A 22,942-nucleotide genomic window follows, 5' to 3' on the forward strand; every position below is an offset into this window, starting at 1 on the left:
AAAAAAGTTCACATACTTTCTGAATCTATTGTGTGATTCCTTATACAGTGCCAAAATTCCAGGATGTGATGATTAAAATAGAACACTGATTTGCGGTAGCCACAAGGAAGACATGTTTCTGTGAATTTCTAAGTTAATGATGTGTCAGCAATGTATGATATCAGATCAACAGCTCTCCACTGAAGCATAATATATTACCACAATTTCAAGGCAATGTTACTAGTTTACTGTTAGATTTCAAATTTTTATTTATAAGGACTTACTTCATCCTATGTTTTGTATAGGTGCAAAGTTTGGTCTGTCATGAAACAAAACTGGAAGTGTGTAATATTGAGGAACTGATAAAAACATTATGGACTGAGACAGTGTTTCATACTATCCACCTGATGTAGTGGGCTAATTGTATGAAGGAGGTTAAGGTGAGCCAACACATGCAAAGTTGGAACAACAAAGACTGAATGTGTGGGTAATAAAACTGACCATACAAAAGTAAGTTGTGATTATGCAGACTGAATTCTTATGGCTCAAAATAATTTCATGTTTGGCTTTCCTGTTGCCTGAAACTTAGGGTGCCATAACAGCAGTATGATTGACTCCATGTTTCATATTAAGTGGGCATCACAGATTTTAACACCTAAGTTGCTTGTGGCAGAGGATGGTGATAAACTGAAATAATTACATGTAACTATGTAATGAATATATGGAAATTTTGTTCATAAATGTATATTATTTTATGTTGTGGCAGTGATATGTAGGAAGCATTAAGTATAGATTTCACTTACCCCACTTAAGTAGTAATATATGGGTAACATGGAGGGGACAAATACTATAATGTTGACTGCCATTATGTATATGTATTTATGAAACCAAATGTGTTTCACAAATTTAACGTCGGAATATACGATTAATATGAGAAACTTTTTTTTTTTTCACTTTTATTATTAAACCCTAATTGTATGTGTAATTGCCCTGTCCCAATGCAGTATGTATGAAGCAAAGATCTGACAATATGTAGAATGTTATTTGAATGCATCCAGTACTATTTTCATGAAGTACTAAGAGACAGAACCCAATAATGTACCTTACATGACCTCATAAATATTAAAACTGGAAATTTTACTGATTCATTGCAAGTTTTCTTCTAACTATTCAAACATGGTTATTAGAGAACACATACCACTATAAATAATAATTATGTTTGATATGTAGACTTTTAGGAGTCTGAGTCTTGAGTTCTGAGAAGGAACTAATATGTTTTACAAAAAAATCTTGAGGTCATTAGTACTCTCATTTCAATAGAAAAATGTATAACTCTGCCGTTTCAGTGGCATTCCTTTTGCTGTCAGACCTCCTGTATTTCCAGTGATGCCAACTTTTGGTAGTATTTTCAGTGAATTTACTACTTGTAATGACTCATAACATTCCAAGTTCCAAAATTCATGTCAGCTTTTTATTGCTTATGTTCCAAAGCATTTGTCCAAGTAGCCTGACAACTTATGTAACCTGGAGGACCACCTCTTGCTAGATGTCTGTGACTAATTACTCCAAGATATTTGCAGCTACCCTCTGTATCTAGAGGCCACATCCATCATGCAGCAGTGTGAAGGGACCCAAAGTAGTATGGTTTGCATTCCATGGCAAAGAGATTTGTATCAGCACAGGTGTAAGACTGAGATAAATAATCTATATAAAGACAATTTTTACAGTCCTCATATACTTCATTTTATAAGTGTGAATATGTGACACATATTTCTGAACTTCAGTTCTTACAAATATAACTTGTCAGAAATAAAAATTTCATAAAACTGTTTTATTTCATTTTTATTATAGCTAACAAACAGTGACATTTAAATGTTACATAAATAATTATAGCTTATTGCATTATTATTGAAAAAACTGCTGTTACTTATTAATTTTACATTAATACAACTTTTAATCATGTGATAAAAGTGAAAAAGCTAGTACACTGTACACCTTCTGAACACTACCAAAGAAAGTGAAGAGAAGTATGCATTTGTAAGGATCTACTTTAAACTTCTAAACAGGCAACAGTAGCTGCAAAGAAGTTTGAGTCTTGCAATAATCTTCTGGAAATGTCACCTAAGTTCTATGAATCTAAGCAAAAAAAAAAAAAAAATCAACCAGTTTGTTTCTCGAACAGCTTTGTGAGTTATAATTCCACAGCCGTTATAATAAAACCCAACAGATGACCAGACTTCTCTTGAGTATTACCAGTGTACACTGATGTGGTCACCATCTTCAACAGAATAAAAGGAGAGTTCCATCAAGTCCCTGTCTAATGGAAATTTAGAATCAGGATCCTGAAAGAGACCAATACAATGAATTCTACAACTGCAACTGTTAAAGTGAAATATTCTAATATCAATATTACTATTAAGGATATAATATATGACAGTGGTTTGTTAAGGCTTGTGTTCATTTTTTGGTGATGATACCCTCTCACGCTGTGGGCTAGTTTGTTAGTGTTTCAGAGGAATTAGTAGTACTCAGCTTTAGGATGAAGTGATGGGCAGTAGATATATAACTATCTTCATTTTTTTCAGTCATACACTTTCTCCAGAATACAGGATAATGCATTGAAATTGTTGGTTACATATACAGAAAATATGAATTCTCTGCATCTCCATTAACCAATACTGTATGAGAATGGATCAGCTAACAGTCACTTCACCTTAGAGATGGATAAAACATTTCTTCAAAACGTTTGTACTCATACATATATCACCTGGCAGAAGCAATGAAAGTTGTGTTTTATTGTGTCATTAATTTTATGGCACTGTTAGTATCTCAGACTATATTGCAACAAATGGTAAGGCAATTGTAAATATTGAATGGAAATAGTCATGACAGCTGAGTGAAATCCTGGTATTTGCCTGGAGGGACTGACCCCCCGCTATCCTCCTATTTTAACAGAGTCCTGCTTTGCTTGCTGTGTGCTTCATGTTGGTTTCTTGTTTGGCTCACTCCTCAATCCTGAAGATGGAGGTGACATGTTCCTGCAAAACATGAGGTGACTCAACAGACAACTCATTTAATAATGTGCATCTAACCTTTGAGCTGATATATACTAATTTTGGGATTTTAGTCCCTGTATTGAACAGCCGTTGGGCCAAGCCAATCAAATTCTGGACACGCATGGACTGTGGTACTTTTTTTCTATATGATTTACCACCATGGTCTGGACAAAAAATGTTAACAGCTGAAAACAACTATTAAGGAAAATATCAGTATGTTAACAACAAGAAAGTCTGGGAAGAATTAATCACCTACTTTCCTTTAATTGTAATTTTAGTACTGAACACAAGCAGAAAAAAAACTTTAGTACGTATGTGTAATGAAGTCGCTGCAGTGTTGGTATTACTGGTGTGTGATTTATGAAGTACACCACTGAGACAGCCTCAGGTGACATGATATACATACCAGGTTTCATGAAGATTGGTTTGGGCATTCAGATAATATTGTCATATGTATTAGTGACTGTAGATGGGGTTTGGATTGGTGAATAGATTTAGTGGACACTAACAAGTCGTAACTACAAATAACTGTAACACTCTAAAGATTGCTATAACACACAAAATAAAATCTTTGTTTGCTTGCTAGTCATTGCTTAGTAACGAATGTTACCCGCTTATCACTTCAGCTGAATACTCAGCTACTGAACTGCCTTCTGAACTCTCTTATGAATGAACCTCTGACTGAACTGAATTAATGAATGAACTCCCTTTTATACCTGCAAGAGAACCGAATAGAGATCACCACCTCTAAGGGGTTCCATTACTGTTCTTCATGAATGCACTGTCTCAGAAACTGTGTTCATTCCAAAGCAATGGCTTAGTTTGTGTTTGCAATTTTAGTTTCCGTATTCATGGAAACCATGTTCTGTAATCAGTTGGTTTCCATGGATCAATCTCTCCATGGCAATGTGTCTCCCCATTTGTTTCCTAAAAATGGCCCACATATCACAATACTCGTATTAAGGTTATTATCTCCACAATCTGAGAGGCTGCAGTGTTTGTATTACTAATGGAAGGATTTAAATGTATGCCATTGAGATGAACTCAGATGGCACAACATATACATACTGTGACATGTTGCGCAATGGAGGACCCCTACCTCCCCAGCGGCACGTGGCGGTAACGTAACGCTCTCGTTACTACTTGTCGCGCTACGCAGGACACCACTCCCCCCCTCCCCCCGGCGGTGGTGACGTGCCGAACGGAGCCGAAGTTAGCAGAGTCCCCGCAACCTGGTAGCTATGCAACGCGAGTCAACAGCGGTGACGTCACCAAGGGATATCGCGGTTGCTAGGCAGCAGTCAACAACTATGGACAGCGTTGCTAGTAACACAGCACCAGACGACAATGGTCCGGAACGAGGCTACATAAGGAGCAGCGAATGCTATTCACAGTTAGTTCCGAACAAGCCTACGAGCGAGTGTGTTATCAACAGTTCTCAAGGCAGCAGCCTGCGAGTCGAGTTGAAATATAGCAGCCGTCGCTGAAAGAAGTACCGGACGTGTGTGTAACTGAGAATTAATTGGGAGTGTGATACAGTTGGACTTATATAGCTCCCGTACTGTGAAAACGTGTTGACTACTGACAATAGAGTGAATTGATTATTGCGAATAGGGTTATAAAGTGTAAAACCCCGCAACATTGTTATAATTAATTGTAGCCGTTACTTGTAGATCGTTAAATAAACCAATTAACCATCTCTATGGCATATTCAGTAACGAAACACGTTACAATACTATAGTAGAGTCAATTTACCAGCTACACAACACGTTTTTTATTATCACTATATGTTTCGACCTCAAGAGGTCATCCTCAGGTGTACGAACACAGCTGTATAATTACACGCGGTCACATTCGCTTTTTACTCATTTGACCCTGTATCTTATCCAGACTTACGCTCAATAATATATCAAGTTCTTTTATAAAACACAAGTTAAAATATTATTCTAATTTAATTGTTAAAAGTTAAAATTTCATGAATCGAAGTTCAATTCATGTCACTGGTCACACTTTCACTTATACCTGTTTTACAGTCTCATCCCACTCACACTCACCACTGTGTCCAGTTCTTTCTAACCAGTTTAATTATTATTATCGGTTAAAAGTTCGTGAATTAAAGTTTAACTTATTATGTTGGACACAGTGGTGAGTGTGAGTGGGATGAGACTGTAAAACAGGTATAAGTGAAAGTGTGACCAGTGACATGAATTGAACTTCGATTCATGAAATTTTAACTTTTAACAATTAAATTAGAATATATTTTAACTTGTGTTTTACAAAAGAACTTGATATATTATTGAGCGTAAGTCTGAATAAAATACAGGGTCGAATGAGTAAAAAGCGAATGTGACCGCGTGTAATTATACAGCCGTGTTCGTACACCTGAGGATGATCTCTTGAGGTCAAAACATGTAGTGATAATAAAAAACGTGTTGTGTAGTCAGTAAATTGACTCTACTATTGATTAAACACACAACAGGATGCAAGAAACGATTAAAGATATACATACTATGTTTCATGATGACTGGGTTCAAGAATTCAAGTAATATTATGGGTGTTACCTCACAAATTTGAAAGGCTATATATAGTATTGGTATTACTGATGAGAGGAATTTATGATGTACACCACTGAGATGGCCTCAGGTGGCATGATATAAAGTTTCGTGAAAATTGGTACAGGCATCCAAGCAATATTAAGGCTATGTCTCAGAAATCTGAGACGCTGCAATGCTGGTGGTACTAATGAGGGATTTATGATGTATGTTGTTGAGATGGCTTCAGGTGGCATGATATACTTAACATGCTGTATGAAGGTTGGTATAGGTGTTCAAGCAATATTAATGTTTTTCCTTAGAAATCTGAGAGCCTATAATGTTAGTATTAGTGATGGAAGGAATTTATGACGTGCTGCTGAAATGGGCTCAGGTGGCATAATATATATACCAAGCTCCATGATGATCGTTTCATGCACTTTAGTAACATTACAGTTATTACAACTATTTGAGGGGTTCTAATGTTCGTATTACTCATGGGATTTAGGAATTACTCTTGAGATGGTCTCAGGTGCCATGATATTGTGACATGATGCCTGAAAGACCGAATAGTTCAATGCTAGACAACAGCTGACTACAAAATTAACATGTGTTCCTGTGGCAACAGATAGACAGGGAATAGTCCATTGCTAGACAACGGCTTGCTAAGACATGTATCTGTGACTATAGGCATGCAATAATACATGAACTGTTCGAGGTGGTGATCTCTATTTGGTTTGCCCCAAGTTATTAAAGGGGGACATGTAACTGATTCAAGAGTTCAGTTCAGTTCATTTGTAGTTCAGTCATTCATTCATCCTTAGTGGTTCATGACCAATTTGTAAATCAGAACCAAATCAGTCACAGTGGAAGAGAAGACACTTGTAGTCCAGTAAGGAATGGAGCGAGTCTTAGACAGTCATCAATTGTGAGTAGTTATAATTGATTGTAATTAAGAGTAATTGTAAAGAAGTGTCAATAAATCCAATCATCCAATCCAGAACCTGCTATTATTAGTCATGGAACCCTGGACACATGACAGTATATATTCCAAGTTTCAAAATGATTGGATCTGGCATGCAAAAGTTGTTAGGGGGGATACACAGACAGTAAGGTGATATCATAAGCCTACTTTTATTTTTTCAAAATAAGGAAAGTATTCTAAAAATATATGGTGTAAGTTTTGAAAGGATACTTATCAGCTTTGTACGTGATATGTTTGGAGTCTTGTATTCCCTTACATCTGGAGCACCATACTCTGGAAAGTAAAGTATGAGGTCTGGATCACTAGTTTCCATCAGATTAAAAAAAAAAAAGTAAAACAAAATGAGAAACTGATGTACATATATGTACAGCATTTCTGGCACATATAATGGAGAATATCATCAGTCCTACCTCAAACACATGCACATATACTAATCTGTGATGTTTAAGTTTACAATCATAATGATAACCACAAAAGGAAAATGTTTGGGAAGACTTGTGGGACAATGGAAGAATTCTACTTTTTTATATCCATAATATGTCTTACTTGGTCCTACAGGATGACAATTTATAATGCGATATTTTAGAAGTCCAGAATAAGCAGATGTCCTCTAATTTCATCTTCTCTTAAAATCAAAACAACTTCAATTACCCATACATTTAGAATCTTATGTCACTCTTCAGTAGCTTCTAAGTCACTGTTTTACTACTTCCAGCTATGTTGGATATGAGGTTCTTATAGTGATGACTGTACAGAGTTCTGTCTTCTGTAATACTGTGTAGTCTACTACACATGAGTCAACTTCCAGAGGACTAGACGCTGTTGCATCTCAGAGGACAGAACCCCCTCAGTCACTTTTCTAACTTTTCGCACATGTGATTGAGACTCATCAATAATGAAGTATGTTCTCCCTTCCTCTTTCTTACTCATGCATGTATGCATGCTCGCCTATGGATGCACAAATGTGCTGCACGTGTACATGTAACTACTTGCATCTTAAGTTGCTATTTCCAATGAACAGACTGTTTTATACCACAATGTAAATCCAATTCTAAGGTTCCAAATTGGAGTTCCAACTGTTTACTTCTGAGGTACAGAAGGTAATGCCTTGCTTTTAGCGTTCATGATTTGATACTGTTTCATCATCAACAGTTTGCAGTATCATAAATTTCTACCTGATCTAACAATTTTTAAAATGAGGCATAAATGTGGGACTAAGTTTTCCCATATGTCAAATATAAATGCCATATACCTACAAAGGTAAATGCTTTATAATTACATATCACAATAACTGTAAATGGTTAAATTACATATACCACAGAAGCCAGACATGTAAACCTTACCAATCATAAGTTTTTTTTTGTCATCATAAACAATACTTACTATCAACAAGCAGAGGATATCGAGGATGAGTTTGAAGAAACGTGACCAAAGTGGACTTAGGGTTTTTTATATCCAATGGTTTGGCCGCTGTTCCCCATATTACACCATACTTCTTCAAATAATCAATTTCAGCTCCTTTACGTTCGTCGTTAGTGATCACAACTCGATTCAAGGTCTATTCGAAACATTAGAAACAATTAGTTTATCATATAGCTGAAGCGAAAATTGGTAGTTTCATTCACACACACAGTAAAGTCTACATACAACAAAATTCAGGAACCCCATCTATTTAGACTCTGCTATGTGGATTTTTGTTATAACCACAAATTGTAACATTAATAATGCTCAATATTCAGTAACTATTCACCAGTGATATATTTTCCTGCTTTTATTCAGTGAAAAAAGTAGAATATGAATACAAATCTTGTGTTGTATTTTCTCCATTGTTCCATAGACTTCTCACTTTATAATCTAATATGTATGACATTATATACTAGTCTTTTCCTATGAAATTTAGAATTATACATTTTACTTCAGGAATTGTTATACAGAAAACCCCCAATTAAAGTTTCTTTGGGGACCAGTGTATTCAAAAATTAAACTGAGGTGTGTCTTAAATAGAGGAAATTGAATGGTTGAAAACAATTCCCGAACTGTGTGAAACATGTCAGATGTTTGAATGGCTGTTGGTCATCCATTGCATCATCTTTGAGATTTTCATGGCCATCCCAAAATCTTGTATACCATTCAAAAACCCACACACAAGAGAGAGAATTGTCACCATAAGCCTGTTTTATCAGCTGGAAAGTTTCAGTAGCTGTTTTACTCATCTTGAAACAGTACATAACGTTCGCTCTTTACTCCATCACTATGAACTGCCATGATAATCTGCAGAGTACAAAATCTTAAACAAGACTAAGCATGTACAACAAGAGAAGTGACTGACCTTGTGCAAGGAACACGATGGAAGACTCGGCTTACACAGACAATTCCAAACGTGTTACTATACGCTTTTAAATGTTCATAATGGACTCAGTCCCAGAATCTATTTGTCAAAACCTGTTTTTCTATAAAAATTAAGACTTCTAACTCATTCCTGTATTTAAGCATCCTGTTAAATTACTATATCTAATATTGTTAATTTACACAGTTGGTCAACAATGCAACAAATTGTTCCTTTTTTCTTACTTTCATTTTCGAAATAGTCACATATGCGACGAATGGACGATATTAGTGAAGTGTAGCAGTTTAGCACAGTAAGACACCTGAATATGGCCATTTAGGGCTGAAACATGTTGTGTTGGAAATGAAAGTGTAAGAAAGAAGGAACAATTTGTTGCATTGTTGATGGGCTGTGTAAATAAACAGTATTAGTTCTAACTCATTATTCAAGAGTAGCATTTCTTGTCAGCTGTCTTGGTAATTGCTCTATTCTATCTAGCAGGCTAAAGAAATATAATCAATCAATCAATATCCTGAACAACTGAATTTTCCTCAAAATTCATGATGTAAATTTATTTAGTATGACAAATGTGTACAAATTTTGAGTGTCACCTTTCATTAACATATTAAGAACTGAGTGTATACAGAACTAAATATATCCTAAGCCCCGCCACTTTTAAAATTTATTTAAACAACACGATTCAGCAACTACTCATCATATAACTGACAGTGCAAAGTTGTCCAAGCTGAGGAAGAAAACAGGTATACACAGTAATGTTGCTTTTTGTGATGGAATGGGAACTTTGCAACTTCAGTATTGCCTTTTATTTTGCCTTATTCTGTAATTATTTTCCAAGTATGACATGCTGTCTCTTGTTAGAAAGTAAATAAACAGAGCATCAAAATGTATGGAATCCATTTAGACTTGTGTGTGAAAAATAGGTAAAGGAAGAGAATGCAACCCTAATGTTACAGTTCCAATCCTAAACATATTAACCATAAAGAATTTCATATTACCTTAATATTACCAATCCTTGCTATTACAAGTTGCCTAGCGGTTTCTTCATTTTCCTCTTGCAGCACAGGATTTTCATGGAATCCCAGGTCTTCCAGATGAAGCAATTTATCTAGTTCATTAATGGACTCCCACTAACAAAGGCAACATAAAAAATATATATAAAGAACAATGTCTTAAGCATAAATATCCCCAAATTATTATGAAACTCTACTTCATTACAATGGCTGTTGATTGCTATTATCATGAAAGTCATTTACATAAATGGTAATATTAATAACCTGAAAGTACCTATCAAGACCAGTACTAGGTAAACTTCATGGCATGAGGGCCCATTTCAGAAACTCAGTATCTCAATTTCTATTAACTTTGTCAATATCCCATTTTGACTGTAAGCACATGATAATAATAAAATTTTCATTTTATTGCCTACATTTTTATGTTGTGTTCTGAATTCATTATCAACTGACAATAACAACACTTACACCATACCCTTCATATAAAAATTATGAGAACTAGAATTTGGCTAGTGTTGTTCAAGGTACCCTGTTTCATTATGACAGATGTCTTGGGAATGCAAAACATGATACTAGGATGCTTAATTCAAACAATTTTTATAATGCTACCATATCTGCCACATGAGATAAATGGTCAAAACCAGGTATGATATGGCTGCAGTGTTGCAAAACAATGTAATGAATTAATATTTTCCAAAGGCATGAATGCAAATTAAAAATAAAGAATCTCAGCATTAACATAGTTTTATTGAAAACTTACACTGTGTATATTATTTCTTGAAAGATAGAGATGCTTCAGTGTAGAAAACAGCCTTGTTTTCTGTTCAGCTTGAAAGACAGGAAAATAAACTTCACTCACTCCCACATGAGATATATTTAAGTACTCCAAACTGAAACATCCAGATCTACTGCTTAAATCATCTGTTATGGTATAAAGGCATACACTGTCATTATACAGATAAAAAGATAACCTCTCAACTAGTCAAGAAATTCCCTGCCTGTTATGGAACCAGAATGTCTATTACTGTCTCCATTAGAGCTCATCAAGGTCCATAAACAAAGCCAGAAGGATCCAAACTGCATCGAAACTTATATCTTTAAATCCATTTTAATATTATCCTCCCATCTGTGTGAAAATCTTTCAAGTTTTCCAACTAAAATTATGAATGTATCTCCATGATTCACCCATTTCATCCATCTCTGATTTCATCATCCTGATAATAAGCAATGAAGAACACAAAGTAAATGATGATATCTGAGACATTAAATTTTTTTCTGGTGTCTGTATTTTGTTGGTCTTATAATACCCAACATTCACCTCCAACTAGAGCTGAGGCCAAGAAAATGTGTGTCTATACATTCACTCTCCCATACATCTTCATGGTGTAGTGTTTAATTAGTTAAGCACAGGGGCAACTTTACCTTTTTTTACTTTTTATAATATCCAGGAATAATCACAGATACATCATCTGTGCTGATTTCCAGGATTTTAGGATTAGAAGTGGGAAGCTGAATGACAAATATTATTGACAGCCCATTAGAAAAATCTAACATGATAATGGGAATGTACAGTTTGTATCTTACCATGGTAGTGTTCCAAGCTTATTTATTTCTCTCCAGTCGTTAACTGAATTTCCTTCTAAATCAAGAGATTTAACATGCTGCAAAATTTCATCTGGAGGAGTTTCAAGAGTTGTGATGTTATTGAAAGGAACCTGAGAATCACAAAATGAATATATAAACCATGAGAATGGCACACACTACTAACAGCACATCTAAGCATAATTTATAATGAAAAAACTTAAAACATAAAGTAAAAAGTAAAGCTGTCCCAGTAACAGGCCGTGAAGGCCCATAGGGTTGTCAGACTTTGAGGGTCCCACGTTATCTAGACAATCGGCTCAAAGGTGACGGTAAGGTTGTCAGCCTTATGTGCCAGCCGTGCTTTACTCCCCAGGAAAATTATTTAATTAATTCCTGGTACTCATTTCTGTTAGAGGCTGAGTCGACCACAGGGCCATAGTACGGCTGGAAGGATTAGGTCAATGAAAAAAAATCCAATGACCTCACTGGGACTTGAACCCGTGACATTCCTGCTTGTAGCACAGTGCTTCAACCAACTATGCTACCGCATGCCCCAATGAAGAACCTTTGAAATCCTTATTAATTTCTAATACAAAATTAATACCACTTTCACTTTCTTAAAAAAATAACAGAACTGAATATTCAATATCAAAGAGTATACTGAGTTCATATTTCTGTTTTCGAAGGCAAAGACATCTTACATAATCCGCATTCCTCCTCCATAATGATTCGCTCCAAAACCAATCAGCAACATGCTTGTCTACATATCCCATTTAATTTTTTTTAACTGTTTGCATAAATGCAGGATTTGAGGTTCTCACAGTAGTGGTTATGAAGACCGCTATCTTCTGTGACATAATGCTGTGTAGTTCACTGAAAGTCAACTGACGTTTTGGAGGTACATATTGTCTCCATCTTCAAGGTCCATTAATAAGCCAAGCAACAAACCGGCATGAAAGCAGGTCTGGAGCTGAGCCCTGCTCAGTAATTTTCAATAGACTACTCGGCTCTATATCCCTGAAGATAGTACTTTGTTTTCATATAATTTAATATAACCAGGTCTTCACTAAAACCCAACTCTTCTTGATTATTTTCATCTCCCTGTCATTAACTACACTAACCCTCAAGGCGGGAGTGACATTAGTACCATTTAACTTAGTCAGCCCAATCAAATGGTTCTGAAGTTCTCTACATTACAGAACAATCAGGAGCATGAGAACTTCAAGAGTCAGAACAGTATTTTTTTTATTTGAACCCCTAAAATTACTCAGTGCTAGAATTATTAATGACCACACTACAACAGCATCAGTTTATAGGTGCTCCATAAAGTGGTCTCAAATATGGTAAAAGAGCTCGCGCATGCATTGCTGAACGGGGAAGCCATTTCGAACATATGTTGTAAAGACATTATTTGATTTTGCATTTCTAAGATGTAAGGTTATAAACATTAATATTAAGTGCTGTATGTCTTGTAGTTTGTGCATTAAACCAGCAAAATATAATTGCCTAGTGTGATGTGAGCGACTTCTCAGTCTTCCTGTATATAATTTTGTATTTTATTTATTATTTTGTTCTTTTGTTATTACTTGCATGAGAACCAACTCCTCCATGGAGTTGGGTCAAACTCCAGTGCATAAGATTGCTTCATAGAGGCAAGGTCACAAGACTCACTGTTGGAAGGAAAATGTCACAAGTGTCCTATTCTGCTACCAATATTTTCACAATAAGTGTAGATGTACATACATGTTGCAAACCCCATTCTGTGGCTAAGATCTGACAGGAAGTATGGTTTTCAGTCATTTTTTGGTCTTACTAATACAATGCAGATTACCGAATGAGCCAAATGTATGCATTATCCTGTCTCTCTTTTCACTTAAATATTATAACACTATATAATGTAGTTATTTTATAACACAGGCCAGAATATAAATTTTCTTTCATTGTGTTGATGGGAGAAGCATTTAGGAACATGATTTAAATTTGTGACTTTAGAGCTATGGTTATAAATAATTAATGCATATGCATGAGACGTAATTACGGTGTAATTTATTTAGTTGTGTGAGTATACAGATGACTCTAAAACCAACAAATTACTAAACAGCAAGTCTTTCAGAAAAACAAGATACGAACTGTATATTTTGGTATAAAAAATCAAAACATTTATTAATATCCCTTCATGGTAATAAAATTATCTTACTGAAGAACCGAAAATTCCTTCCATAAAACTATACAACTATTTTGGACATTAAATAAACTTTATACACTACATACCTGCAATGTTTCCACAGAGAGCCACATAAGTGCACAATCTAAAATCTGAGACCAAGAATATTCCATTCTACCCATGATAATATGTTCCAGAACTTGGAATGAACCCTGATATATTATTGGCTGAGGAGGAATCTGCATCTGGTTTTCACTGCAACAAATTCAGGAATTCTGTTTTATAAATCTATTGGAAAAGGTGATTTCTCAATGAATGGGTGGATCTAGAGGTAATTCTCTACACCTATAAGTGGAAGGCTTTGTTCCAAGTCTCAGCTGGCACACCAACTATCACAACTGAAGTTTTATGTGTTTCCTCAGTCCCTCTTCAGGCCAATGCCAGGAGAGTACCTTGATTAGGCTATGAACACTTCCTTTAAAATCCTCTCCAGCTCGTCAGCCATTGTTCCATCTGATGCTTTATATAGAGTCATTACATTGATAGCATCATTAAACAACTCGTGGGAAGAAAAATCTTATAGGAATTGTAAGAACATCACTGAATTTCAGTTTTTAAAATTCTCATAGCAGCACACTGAAGAAATAACTCTAAAACGAATTTTGTGGCCTTCCAGTGTCCTAGACTGGTTTTTGGATTGTTTAATAACATTAAACTTTATCATTTCAGAATAGGGGAGCAGGATAAACAGTAACAGTATTGAAAAAGGTGTAACACTTGGCAAAAACATGCATGCATCACTGCAATATCAGGAGACAAGATGATTATGTGTAATTAACACTTTGCGGACTGGCATTTTAATATTTAAATCACCCTGGGGACCGGCATTTTTAAACCTACTACCCTAACTTGTGCACTGTTCACTTTAAAAATTAATATAAAATCTCCTAATTAATTTTATGAACTAAAATTTTTGGAGAACACTTACCAGTGCTCCTAGAAGTGCTCAAGAGTGTGATATTTCTGGAAACATTCCCCTTTGTGAAGTGGCATTACACAGAACTTGCACATGTAGACAGTCATACTCCTTTTGTTGTGTACTGTGCAAACACAGCATCGCCTAGAAGGCTGCTTGACCTTGGCATGTTCACTCTTCACAATTTTCACGAGGGTATGTTTCCGCATATCACCCGAGAGTCGCCCAGGGGGGTCAAAGTGAGGCCTGCGTGGGGTGGGAGTACACGGCCCCAGTCGTACTAAGACTGTCTGCCGCCGGTTCTGCCGCCACCGTGTGGTCTGTAGCCCAGGCTTTTGCCACATTCAGCAGAAATGCCTTGCATTTCAATTTTGAATGAGGGTTTAGATTTTTGAAAACCAAAAATGAATTGAAAATGGCACANAGTGACGTAACACGTAACGCAGCTGTGACACGGGTAACAGGCAGCAGCGGTACCCACTGCGTAACAGGCGGGCACTGCGACTATATAAGAGAGCTACACTGCCTACGAAGACAGTTGAGTTGGAATCTAGCCAGTGGCGAGTTACGAGTTACAGACGCGTGTGTGAGAATCAGTGATAGTTCATGATAACCGAGTAATAATTGGGAGTGTGTGATACAGTTGCACTTGTATAACTCCCTCGTTATAAAAACGTGTAGACTACTGACAATAGAGTGAACTGAATATTGAATAGGGGTTGTAAATTGTGAAAACCCGTAACAGTGTTATAATTAATTGTAGCCGAGACTTGTAGGTTGTTGAATAAACCAATTAACTATCTCTATGGCGTATTCAGTAACAGAAACACGTTACAATATTATACTCAGGCTTCTTTACTTGTCCATGTCTCCTTTGAACATCAACCATGCTCGAACTGCAAAGTGTGGAAATCATATTCACAACACGAGCATCCCTATCTCCAAAAGACAGTTCTGCTACTTCAGACACTTGTGTTGGGTCTGATGGAATTTGCTTCACCCCTGGATTTCCAGTAAACTGTCCCAAAGCAGGCGTTTTGTCTACTTTTCCCCATGTGGCTCTCCCCGCAATGTTGCTACCCGCACTTTCGTCGTTTGCCCCTGCCACACTCACTATCAGATTGTGAGTCGTTATGACTAGCAGACTCACAAGGGACGTCAGATAGCTCATCGGAGAACAAGTCAGATATTTATTGTTCTCCGGGAAAACGCTTGGACCTCAACCTCTTCTGACCTTGATCCAATTTGCACTAGTAACTTCCTGCCTGGTGCATGCAGCTGGAAGGTGAACAAAGGTATTTTCTTTTGGAGTGAGAAAGGAAAACAGTTGGGTCATAAACAGCGGGGTCATGTTACAGACTACGAAGCAAACATTCAAGAGGTCTATCGCACACCAGTCATGCGTCTGCCTGGCGCCAGTGCAAGGTATACTGTGTTTCAACATAACGTGTCCTAAAGTCAATAATATGCCACCGGTCCACCATGTTTAAAAGCGCTGGGCATAAAAATATGCCACCGGTCTGCAAAGTGTTAAGAGGAAGGAAAGTGGTTGTAGCCTTTTGTAAGATACTATCCTGGCAGTCATATGCAATGATTAAGAGATTAAGAAAACCACAAAGAACCTCAGTCAGGTTTCAAGCTTGGTTCTTCCAAATGCAAGTAAATGGCCCTCCACGAAAACAAATTTGGACAAGAACAGACAAATAAGAATCACAAAAAGAAAACTGAAAGACCAGTAATTTCATTCCAGCTTTGTGGGAAGTGACAGCCAAATCTGGATCACAACTGAACTTGATCATTTAATTTTGTTATACCTGATAAAAAAATGCCATAAGCCATAGCAGTGCTTTTCTATTTATCTTACATATGGATAGGTGGGTTAACAGAATGAAGAAAACAAACTACTGAAGTGTAACATCCTTAACCACATATATGTCTGGCTAACCAGCCTCTCTACTCTATCTAAAGGGATAGGACTACAGGGTGTGATGAGCACAGCATTGGGGTACAAACTTTCTCACCAAGAAGACCATAATAGCTGTACATATTTGAAATTATCACATTTAGAAAGCTCAGAGAGTGAGACAATATGAGGTTCTTTTAAAATATTCATAACGTAAACAAACTACTAAACTTTTCTCAATTTCTGTAAGCCTGTGGTAAGTTTTGCAATGTTCTCCTTGTGTAATTTATATCTAGTAGCTGTAAAGGGCTTTCTTTCACATATATATCAAACATAATTTCAAATCACATTTAGGACTTACTATATCTGCTACAGTAAAACTGCTGTGCCAGATAAGTCCAAGCTCTTACAGCATATACAGGGTGTCCCAGGAGGAATGGACCAAACTTTGGGAGGGTGTTCCTTATGTTAAAGTATGCCGATATAACCCAAAACACCTATGTCCAAAGTTGAACGGTTACGGAGATAATGGCCAGAGAAGTGTCAAACTTTGACCGGCGTTGCATACTTGTTGATTACAAACTACATATTAAAACTGGCAGGAATATGTGGATTCTGTAATGTTAATAATGTACGTAACATCAAACTAACTTGTGAGTGACATGAAGCCATAAAATTGAAGTACAAAATACTCGCTCGCCATGTCATAATTGTCCTTAGGGTTTCCAAGCACTATACATGACACATGAATGGCAAGCGCTGACGTAACGTGCTGACTGCGTGTTCTGGTATAAGCCAACTACATAAGCACGGCTAGGGTGAATCGTCGCACTCAAGGACAAACATAGATAAGGCCTCTCAGCTGACAGGTACAGTGCGTGGACCCGCCAGAAGACCACACTTTTCTTGGGCCATTATCTCCGTAACCGTTCAACTTTGGACATAGGTGTTTTGGGTTATATCGGCATACTTTAACATAAGGAACACCATCCCGAAGTTTGGTCCATTCCCCCTGGGACACCCTGTATATTGCTAGACCCAGGGCTTGAGGTGGGGTGGTATGCGGCAGGATGGCATCCTGGTTCTTTTCTAAATGGCTTAAAAGCATCCCATTACTTCTTTGGCAGTAAATGCAATGTACAATACCTTTTTTGGGAAAACCATCCCGGTTCTATTTTCATTCCACCTCAAGCACTGGCTAGACCTACACAATAAATAGGATTTAAAAGTACACAGATATCCAGGCTGGGCTTGTGACACACACCCAACTGTTTTAACCATTTAATCCTCTAATCAAGACTACATATAAATTAGATTAATTACCTGATATTAAGAACTCGCAGATGCCTCAACTGATCAGCAATTCTTGAAAGAGACTGCCAACTGTGTATCAGATTTCTTGATAAATCTAATTCCTTTATGTTTGGGCAAAGCTGCATAAGTTCTCCCTGTTCACCAGGTCCACTGACATTATGCCCGCGCAACCAAACCACCAAAAGGTTTTGAAACTGGCTGAAAATAAAAATAATTGTTTTGAGCACTTTGTGATTCAGTGGACAATATTGAACAGACTCAGCTTTACAATTTATGAACTCTAGCCAGGAAGAAGTAAAATACACTTCCACAGCCTATTCAGCATTTTAATTGAAACTGGTCTTACTGGAATGAAAATTAAGCAGCAAATAATCTTTACAGACATGCTTATGTGTAATGCATTTCTGTGATAAAAATACAGAAAAAAAGTCCCTAGAGAGGCCCTACAGAGAATCCCTAATTGAATTTTTAAACAAGAAAAAGTTTATGAGGTCAACAATATGTCAGATACTCGTATTAATAATTGCAAGCAATCAAGAAACTGCTACTCCAATAGGATTCAATGCTATGGTCGTCCATTCATGGGTAAAACCCACTAATCCATAAGCTAAATTATGGTATATTTTATTGCCAGCCTATAAACTTACACTGAAAAAACAGCTTTGCGAAACAAGAGATCTTTGAAAGAGGAACATAAGCTTTCAGTGTTCTGACCAGAAATCCTTGCTTGCACTGCAGACACTATAGATAGAGGCCTACAAGAGCATGAAAAAGAAATATGCATAAAAGTTAATGGAATGAAAAAGAGTTCTTACTGCTGGGATAGACAAAAATTTCTATATAAATAAGTATGCAAATTCTTATGAATTAAAATACATATACCAACTCAATGCAGTGTTATAGATTTTCAATATTTTCTTTAATAATTCAATAAAGAGCTACTGAGTCATTAAATTTAAAATACAATACAACATTTTGAAACTTTAAGATGTGAATACACGTACTTAACAGTTGTACTATGACTGAATTTATCAGCCACAATATGAAGCGTCTGATGATGTACTGACCTCTGTTTTCTATTAACTTTGTCAAATCCGACAACTTCTAGGAAAGGGGCATTTATCTTGCATTGCACAAGAGACAAATCTTCCTTGTCGATTCCTGCAGTTTCATCATTCTTCACTTCTCCATATCGATCCCTAATAGCAGCTGGGCAGGACCTGCCTAAATTCACCTTTTCCAACCGAACAAACGATCCTGATGTGGGATGCCTATAATTGTAACAGGCACAGAACACAACACAGTTTTATTTGTGACACTTCTGTCTGCGGATCTGTGCAATTAAATAAATTCTATGCTATTCTGTTCATTAGTATGAGGCATGCACATAGCTATAGTATACTGTTATCTGTAGGTCATTTAATGGTGCTCTATCAATTGCGATCTTCCATAACAGGCGTTAATTTTAGAAATTATTGAAAAAATATTATAATATAAGATATAGATTCATTTTACAATACCTGAAAACAATAGATACATGATGTAACAAGTAAGGTGAAAAGAAGTAAAGTTATCCCTGTGCTTAATTACTTAAACACTATGCCATGTAGACGTATGGGGGAGAGGATGTATAGATCCATATTGTCTTGACCACAGCATTAGTTGGAGGTGACTGGTGAGTTTCACGCCCCGGCTGCTTTACACCTGGGAAGGAGCACTTGGTACCCATTGAATAAGAGGTTGGGTGGACCCCCAGAGCCGGCCTGGACAACACGAAGAGATAATTCTTGACCACACCAGGACTCAAAACCCCGAATCCTCGGTCGTCCAGCCTGCAGCCAGTCACTATACCAACTATGCTATCCCCAAGTTACTGAAAGAAAATTCAACTTTCAGAAATACAGTAGAACTTGGTTATAACGTCATCAAAGGGACCTAAAAATAGTGTTGTTATAAACGAATGTCATTGTAACCGAAATGGGCACTTCCACAGTAGCCTTATGTTAGTCACGTAAAAATCTACCAAAAACAGAGTTTAAATGTTGCATTTTTTAGTGAAATACGTAGTTAAGTACAGACTAACGTAACATTAACATGGAATTAATATGGATTCTCCATATCATTTGTACTGTAGAGTTCACCAAACCAAATTCGCGGCATACATCAGCTTTTTTCCTTCCATTTTCTATTTCACGAATCACTTTAACTTTCTCTTCAATGCTTAAAACTTTCCTTTTCATTGCCATGTTTTCGCTACTGCACTTCTCTGGGTTTAGGCAGGAACACTATAGGGTAAGTAGACAATGTGAGGTCCTGTTAGACGAGATTCTAGGAAAGGAATGCAGTTAACAACCTGCCGCGTCCTCTTGCACTATTCACGCAGTCCCACCCCACACCCTTGTTTTCGCATAAAACCCATGCTCCTCTTGCAGCCCGCGGTCGTATTCTTCCAGGACAATCACGTCAGCAAGTAGAGAAAGTGAGGGTGGGCAGACATATCGAACTTTAACACAATATCAGAGAAAGTCAGGAATGAAAATGACGTTACATACGAGGTTGATGCATTTGTGCATGTCGTACTAAGCAAGGTATAAAAACAGTTGCTTTATGAGGAATTAGTTCGTACCATTGAATATTTGACGCAATAGACAAGGTGTCGCAGAAACCGATGTTGCTATAACCAAGTTTTACTGTACTTCAATAACACTGACATTACCAATTACTAGCTACTAATTTCTTGGCATATGACCTTCCTTCAGCAGTTCTCAGCTGACTGGGAAATTCATTATAGAGCACAAGCTTGCAACTGGAACCTATCCTGAGCCACTTCATTCAAATTCACACCTTTTCGATCAATTTCTTTAAGAACCAGTTGTATGTAAGCCTAGGTCTCTGAAATGACTTCTTCTTTTAAAGGTTTTCCAGTTCAACTTTTGTATGCAATTGCTAGGGAAGTTGGTATAGTGACTGGCTACGGCTGGACGACCAAGGGGTTGGAGTTTGAGTCCCAGTAGTGTCAGGAATTTTCTCTTCTCCATGTCCTCCAGACCAGCACTGAGGCCCACCCAGCCTCCTATCCAATGGGCACCAGGGGCTCTTTCCCCTGAGGTAAAGTGGCAGGGGCGTGAAGCTGACCACTCACCTCCAGCTAATGCCAAGGTCAAGAAAATGTGGATCTACATATCCACTCCCCCATATGCCTTCATGGCACATTACTTAATTAGTTAAGCACAGGGATAACTTTACCTTTCTACAGCAGAAACTTGACTCAAGCAATAATGCTTTTTACCTGTGCTTGAGAGGTGCCTATTCAATCTCAGCCAAAACAATGATTATCATAACTGAAGTATTTTACAGTTTTCCTCAGTCCCTTCAGGTAAGAGCAGGGATAGTGCCTCAAAATACTACCACTCCCGTCCATATCCTTTCCAATCATCTGACCATTTAACACAATATTGTTTGGGATACTGACAGTGTCGTTAAACAAACCATAAATAAACATGATATCAGTTTGTGTCATGTGCATGCACCCAACACACACACACACACACACACAGAGTAAGAAAATTGCAGAAAATAGTGTAGGTTTAGTGGTTAAAATTCATTTACATTTTTATTTATATAGCTTAATAAAAATATTGTTATTTCGGCAAATGCTTTTTTCATTCAGTTATGTTCCGTGAACTTTGATGTATTAATTTTCTGTAATTACTGCCAAATGCCCGAAATTTGCCAGAGGACAATTACTAAATATTCGTTTAAATTCTAGGAATACCAAGCCATTCAGTTTTACTGATGATCAAAGAATGAACATAGTCAACTCATACCCCACTTGATGTGAGCATCTGCTCTCAAGAATATCTGTGATTTTGCAAAGATAGCTTTTTCATAGAGTTCTACTTGTGTGAAATGAATGGAGAGATCATGCACAGTGCACCTGTAAACTAGAATTTTACCCAAAACTTATATACCTTGTACTGAAATATTTCTCTCCTTCATGTGTTCCACTGTGCTTCCCACGTGTAGGATCATCCCAATCCACCCCCAGCCAAGTTCCTCTTGTAGGTGGCACTTCTCCTACATAACGTACTGTACCATAGTAGCCACACAATTCCACTCGCTGACCAGGTTTCACACACAGTTCACTGTTAAGAGTCATTTTGTTGCATGTGGTATGGCTAACAACCAACTCCTGTTAAAAAGAACCAATAGTCTTTAACTTAATAATGCTTCTGACAAAAAAACAATATTTACGATTATCCCACTATAAAAAATGTGAAAGCATGGTTTGAAAAGTTGTGTTTGGTAGCCAACATTAATACCATAATGCATAACCTCAAATGTCTGTAAACTGATATTAGTAACAAATAATTCACATCCAAACCGTTTCATAAGGTACAATTCCACCGCCTTACATGCATAGCACATTCTGTACATCAGAACTACTATCCTGCACCTAAGAAAGTAACATTTAATCCCAGTCCTTCGACCCAAGAACGAAATTCAAAACCCCTGTCACAACCAAATAGGGCACTGATGTGTATCTCAATGTTACTGACTGGAGACCTAGCCACCGATGTAGCACAAATGCACTTTGCTGTCATCTATTTTCCTCATTCATTATATTGCTGCAAAATGGCTGTAGCCGCCGACATGGGTCGGGAAAACTACTATCGTACTAACCTCTTTCCTTAATATTGTCACGTATTTTGGGGTGTGACTACTTTAGGGTTTTTGATTGATAACCGGACTTATTGCACACTTAACAACTCGTTACTACACTACACAAATCACTGTATGACACACTGTATCTGCTTCGGTCTTCACTAGCCGTTGCTTGGTAACGGATGTTAACAATGGATATTCATAATGTTATATTTTAGCGTCCTGTTGCACTGATTTTCATCCATTATATGTATACAGTGGCCGTCTTGTAGTGCACACAATTTCACCTGTCACGTCGCAACATTTTTCGGCAACACAGTGCCATCATCAGGTGTCCCAACTACGTCAATCTATTGCATTGCCTGCCTTCATATGTTTTCACCGACCATTTAAAAAGTATTTAAAAAGTCCATGTTTGTCAACTATGA

At 37.0% G+C, this 22,942-nt stretch overlaps 1 protein-coding gene across 2 annotated transcripts; it reads right to left on the reverse strand.

Annotated features, from left to right (window-relative positions):
• Window positions 1–1,804: 1,804 nt before the first annotated feature.
• On the reverse strand, window positions 1,805–22,743 carry LOC111865197 (tubulin-specific chaperone E). Of its 2 annotated transcripts, XM_023853037.2 has the most exons (12): window positions 22,533–22,743; window positions 21,821–22,041; window positions 18,917–19,120; window positions 17,859–18,047; window positions 13,764–13,911; window positions 11,493–11,623; window positions 10,669–10,798; window positions 9,894–10,025; window positions 7,935–8,109; window positions 6,762–6,824; window positions 3,072–3,220; window positions 1,805–2,321 (listed from the first exon to the last, which is right to left on the reverse strand). In XM_023853037.2, exons 2-12 carry the CDS (start codon window positions 22,006–22,008, stop codon window positions 2,229–2,231), a joined length of 1,602 nt encoding a protein of 533 aa, XP_023708805.1. In that variant the 5' UTR covers window positions 22,009–22,041; window positions 22,533–22,743; the 3' UTR covers window positions 1,805–2,228. The 2 variants fall into 2 exon arrangements, with proteins under 2 accessions (XP_023708805.1, XP_023708806.1); XM_023853038.2 differs by lacking the exon at window positions 1,805–2,321 and having other exon boundaries at window positions 3,132–3,220; window positions 6,762–6,853.
• Window positions 22,744–22,942: the final 199 nt, after the last annotated feature.

Source organism: Cryptotermes secundus, unplaced genomic scaffold, assembly GCF_002891405.2.
Source record: "Cryptotermes secundus unplaced genomic scaffold, Csec_1.0 scaffold238, whole genome shotgun sequence".
Taxonomy (NCBI): domain Eukaryota; kingdom Metazoa; phylum Arthropoda; class Insecta; order Blattodea; family Kalotermitidae; genus Cryptotermes; species Cryptotermes secundus.

Excerpts from the sequence above, each read along its gene's own strand:
- LOC111865197 (XM_023853037.2), bottom strand. The coding sequence starts at position 22,008 with ATGACTCTTAACAGTGAACTGTGTGTGAAACCTGGTCAGCGAGTGGAA. Across the intron at positions 10,026-10,668 it reads CAAGAAATAATATACACAGT|TGGGAGTCCATTAATGAACT; the intron begins GTAAGTTTTCAA and ends TGCCTTTGTTAG. Across the intron at positions 6,825-7,934 it reads ATATCCTCTGCTTGTTGATA|AGTATGGTGCTCCAGATGTA; the intron begins GTAAGTATTGTT and ends TTTACTTTCCAG.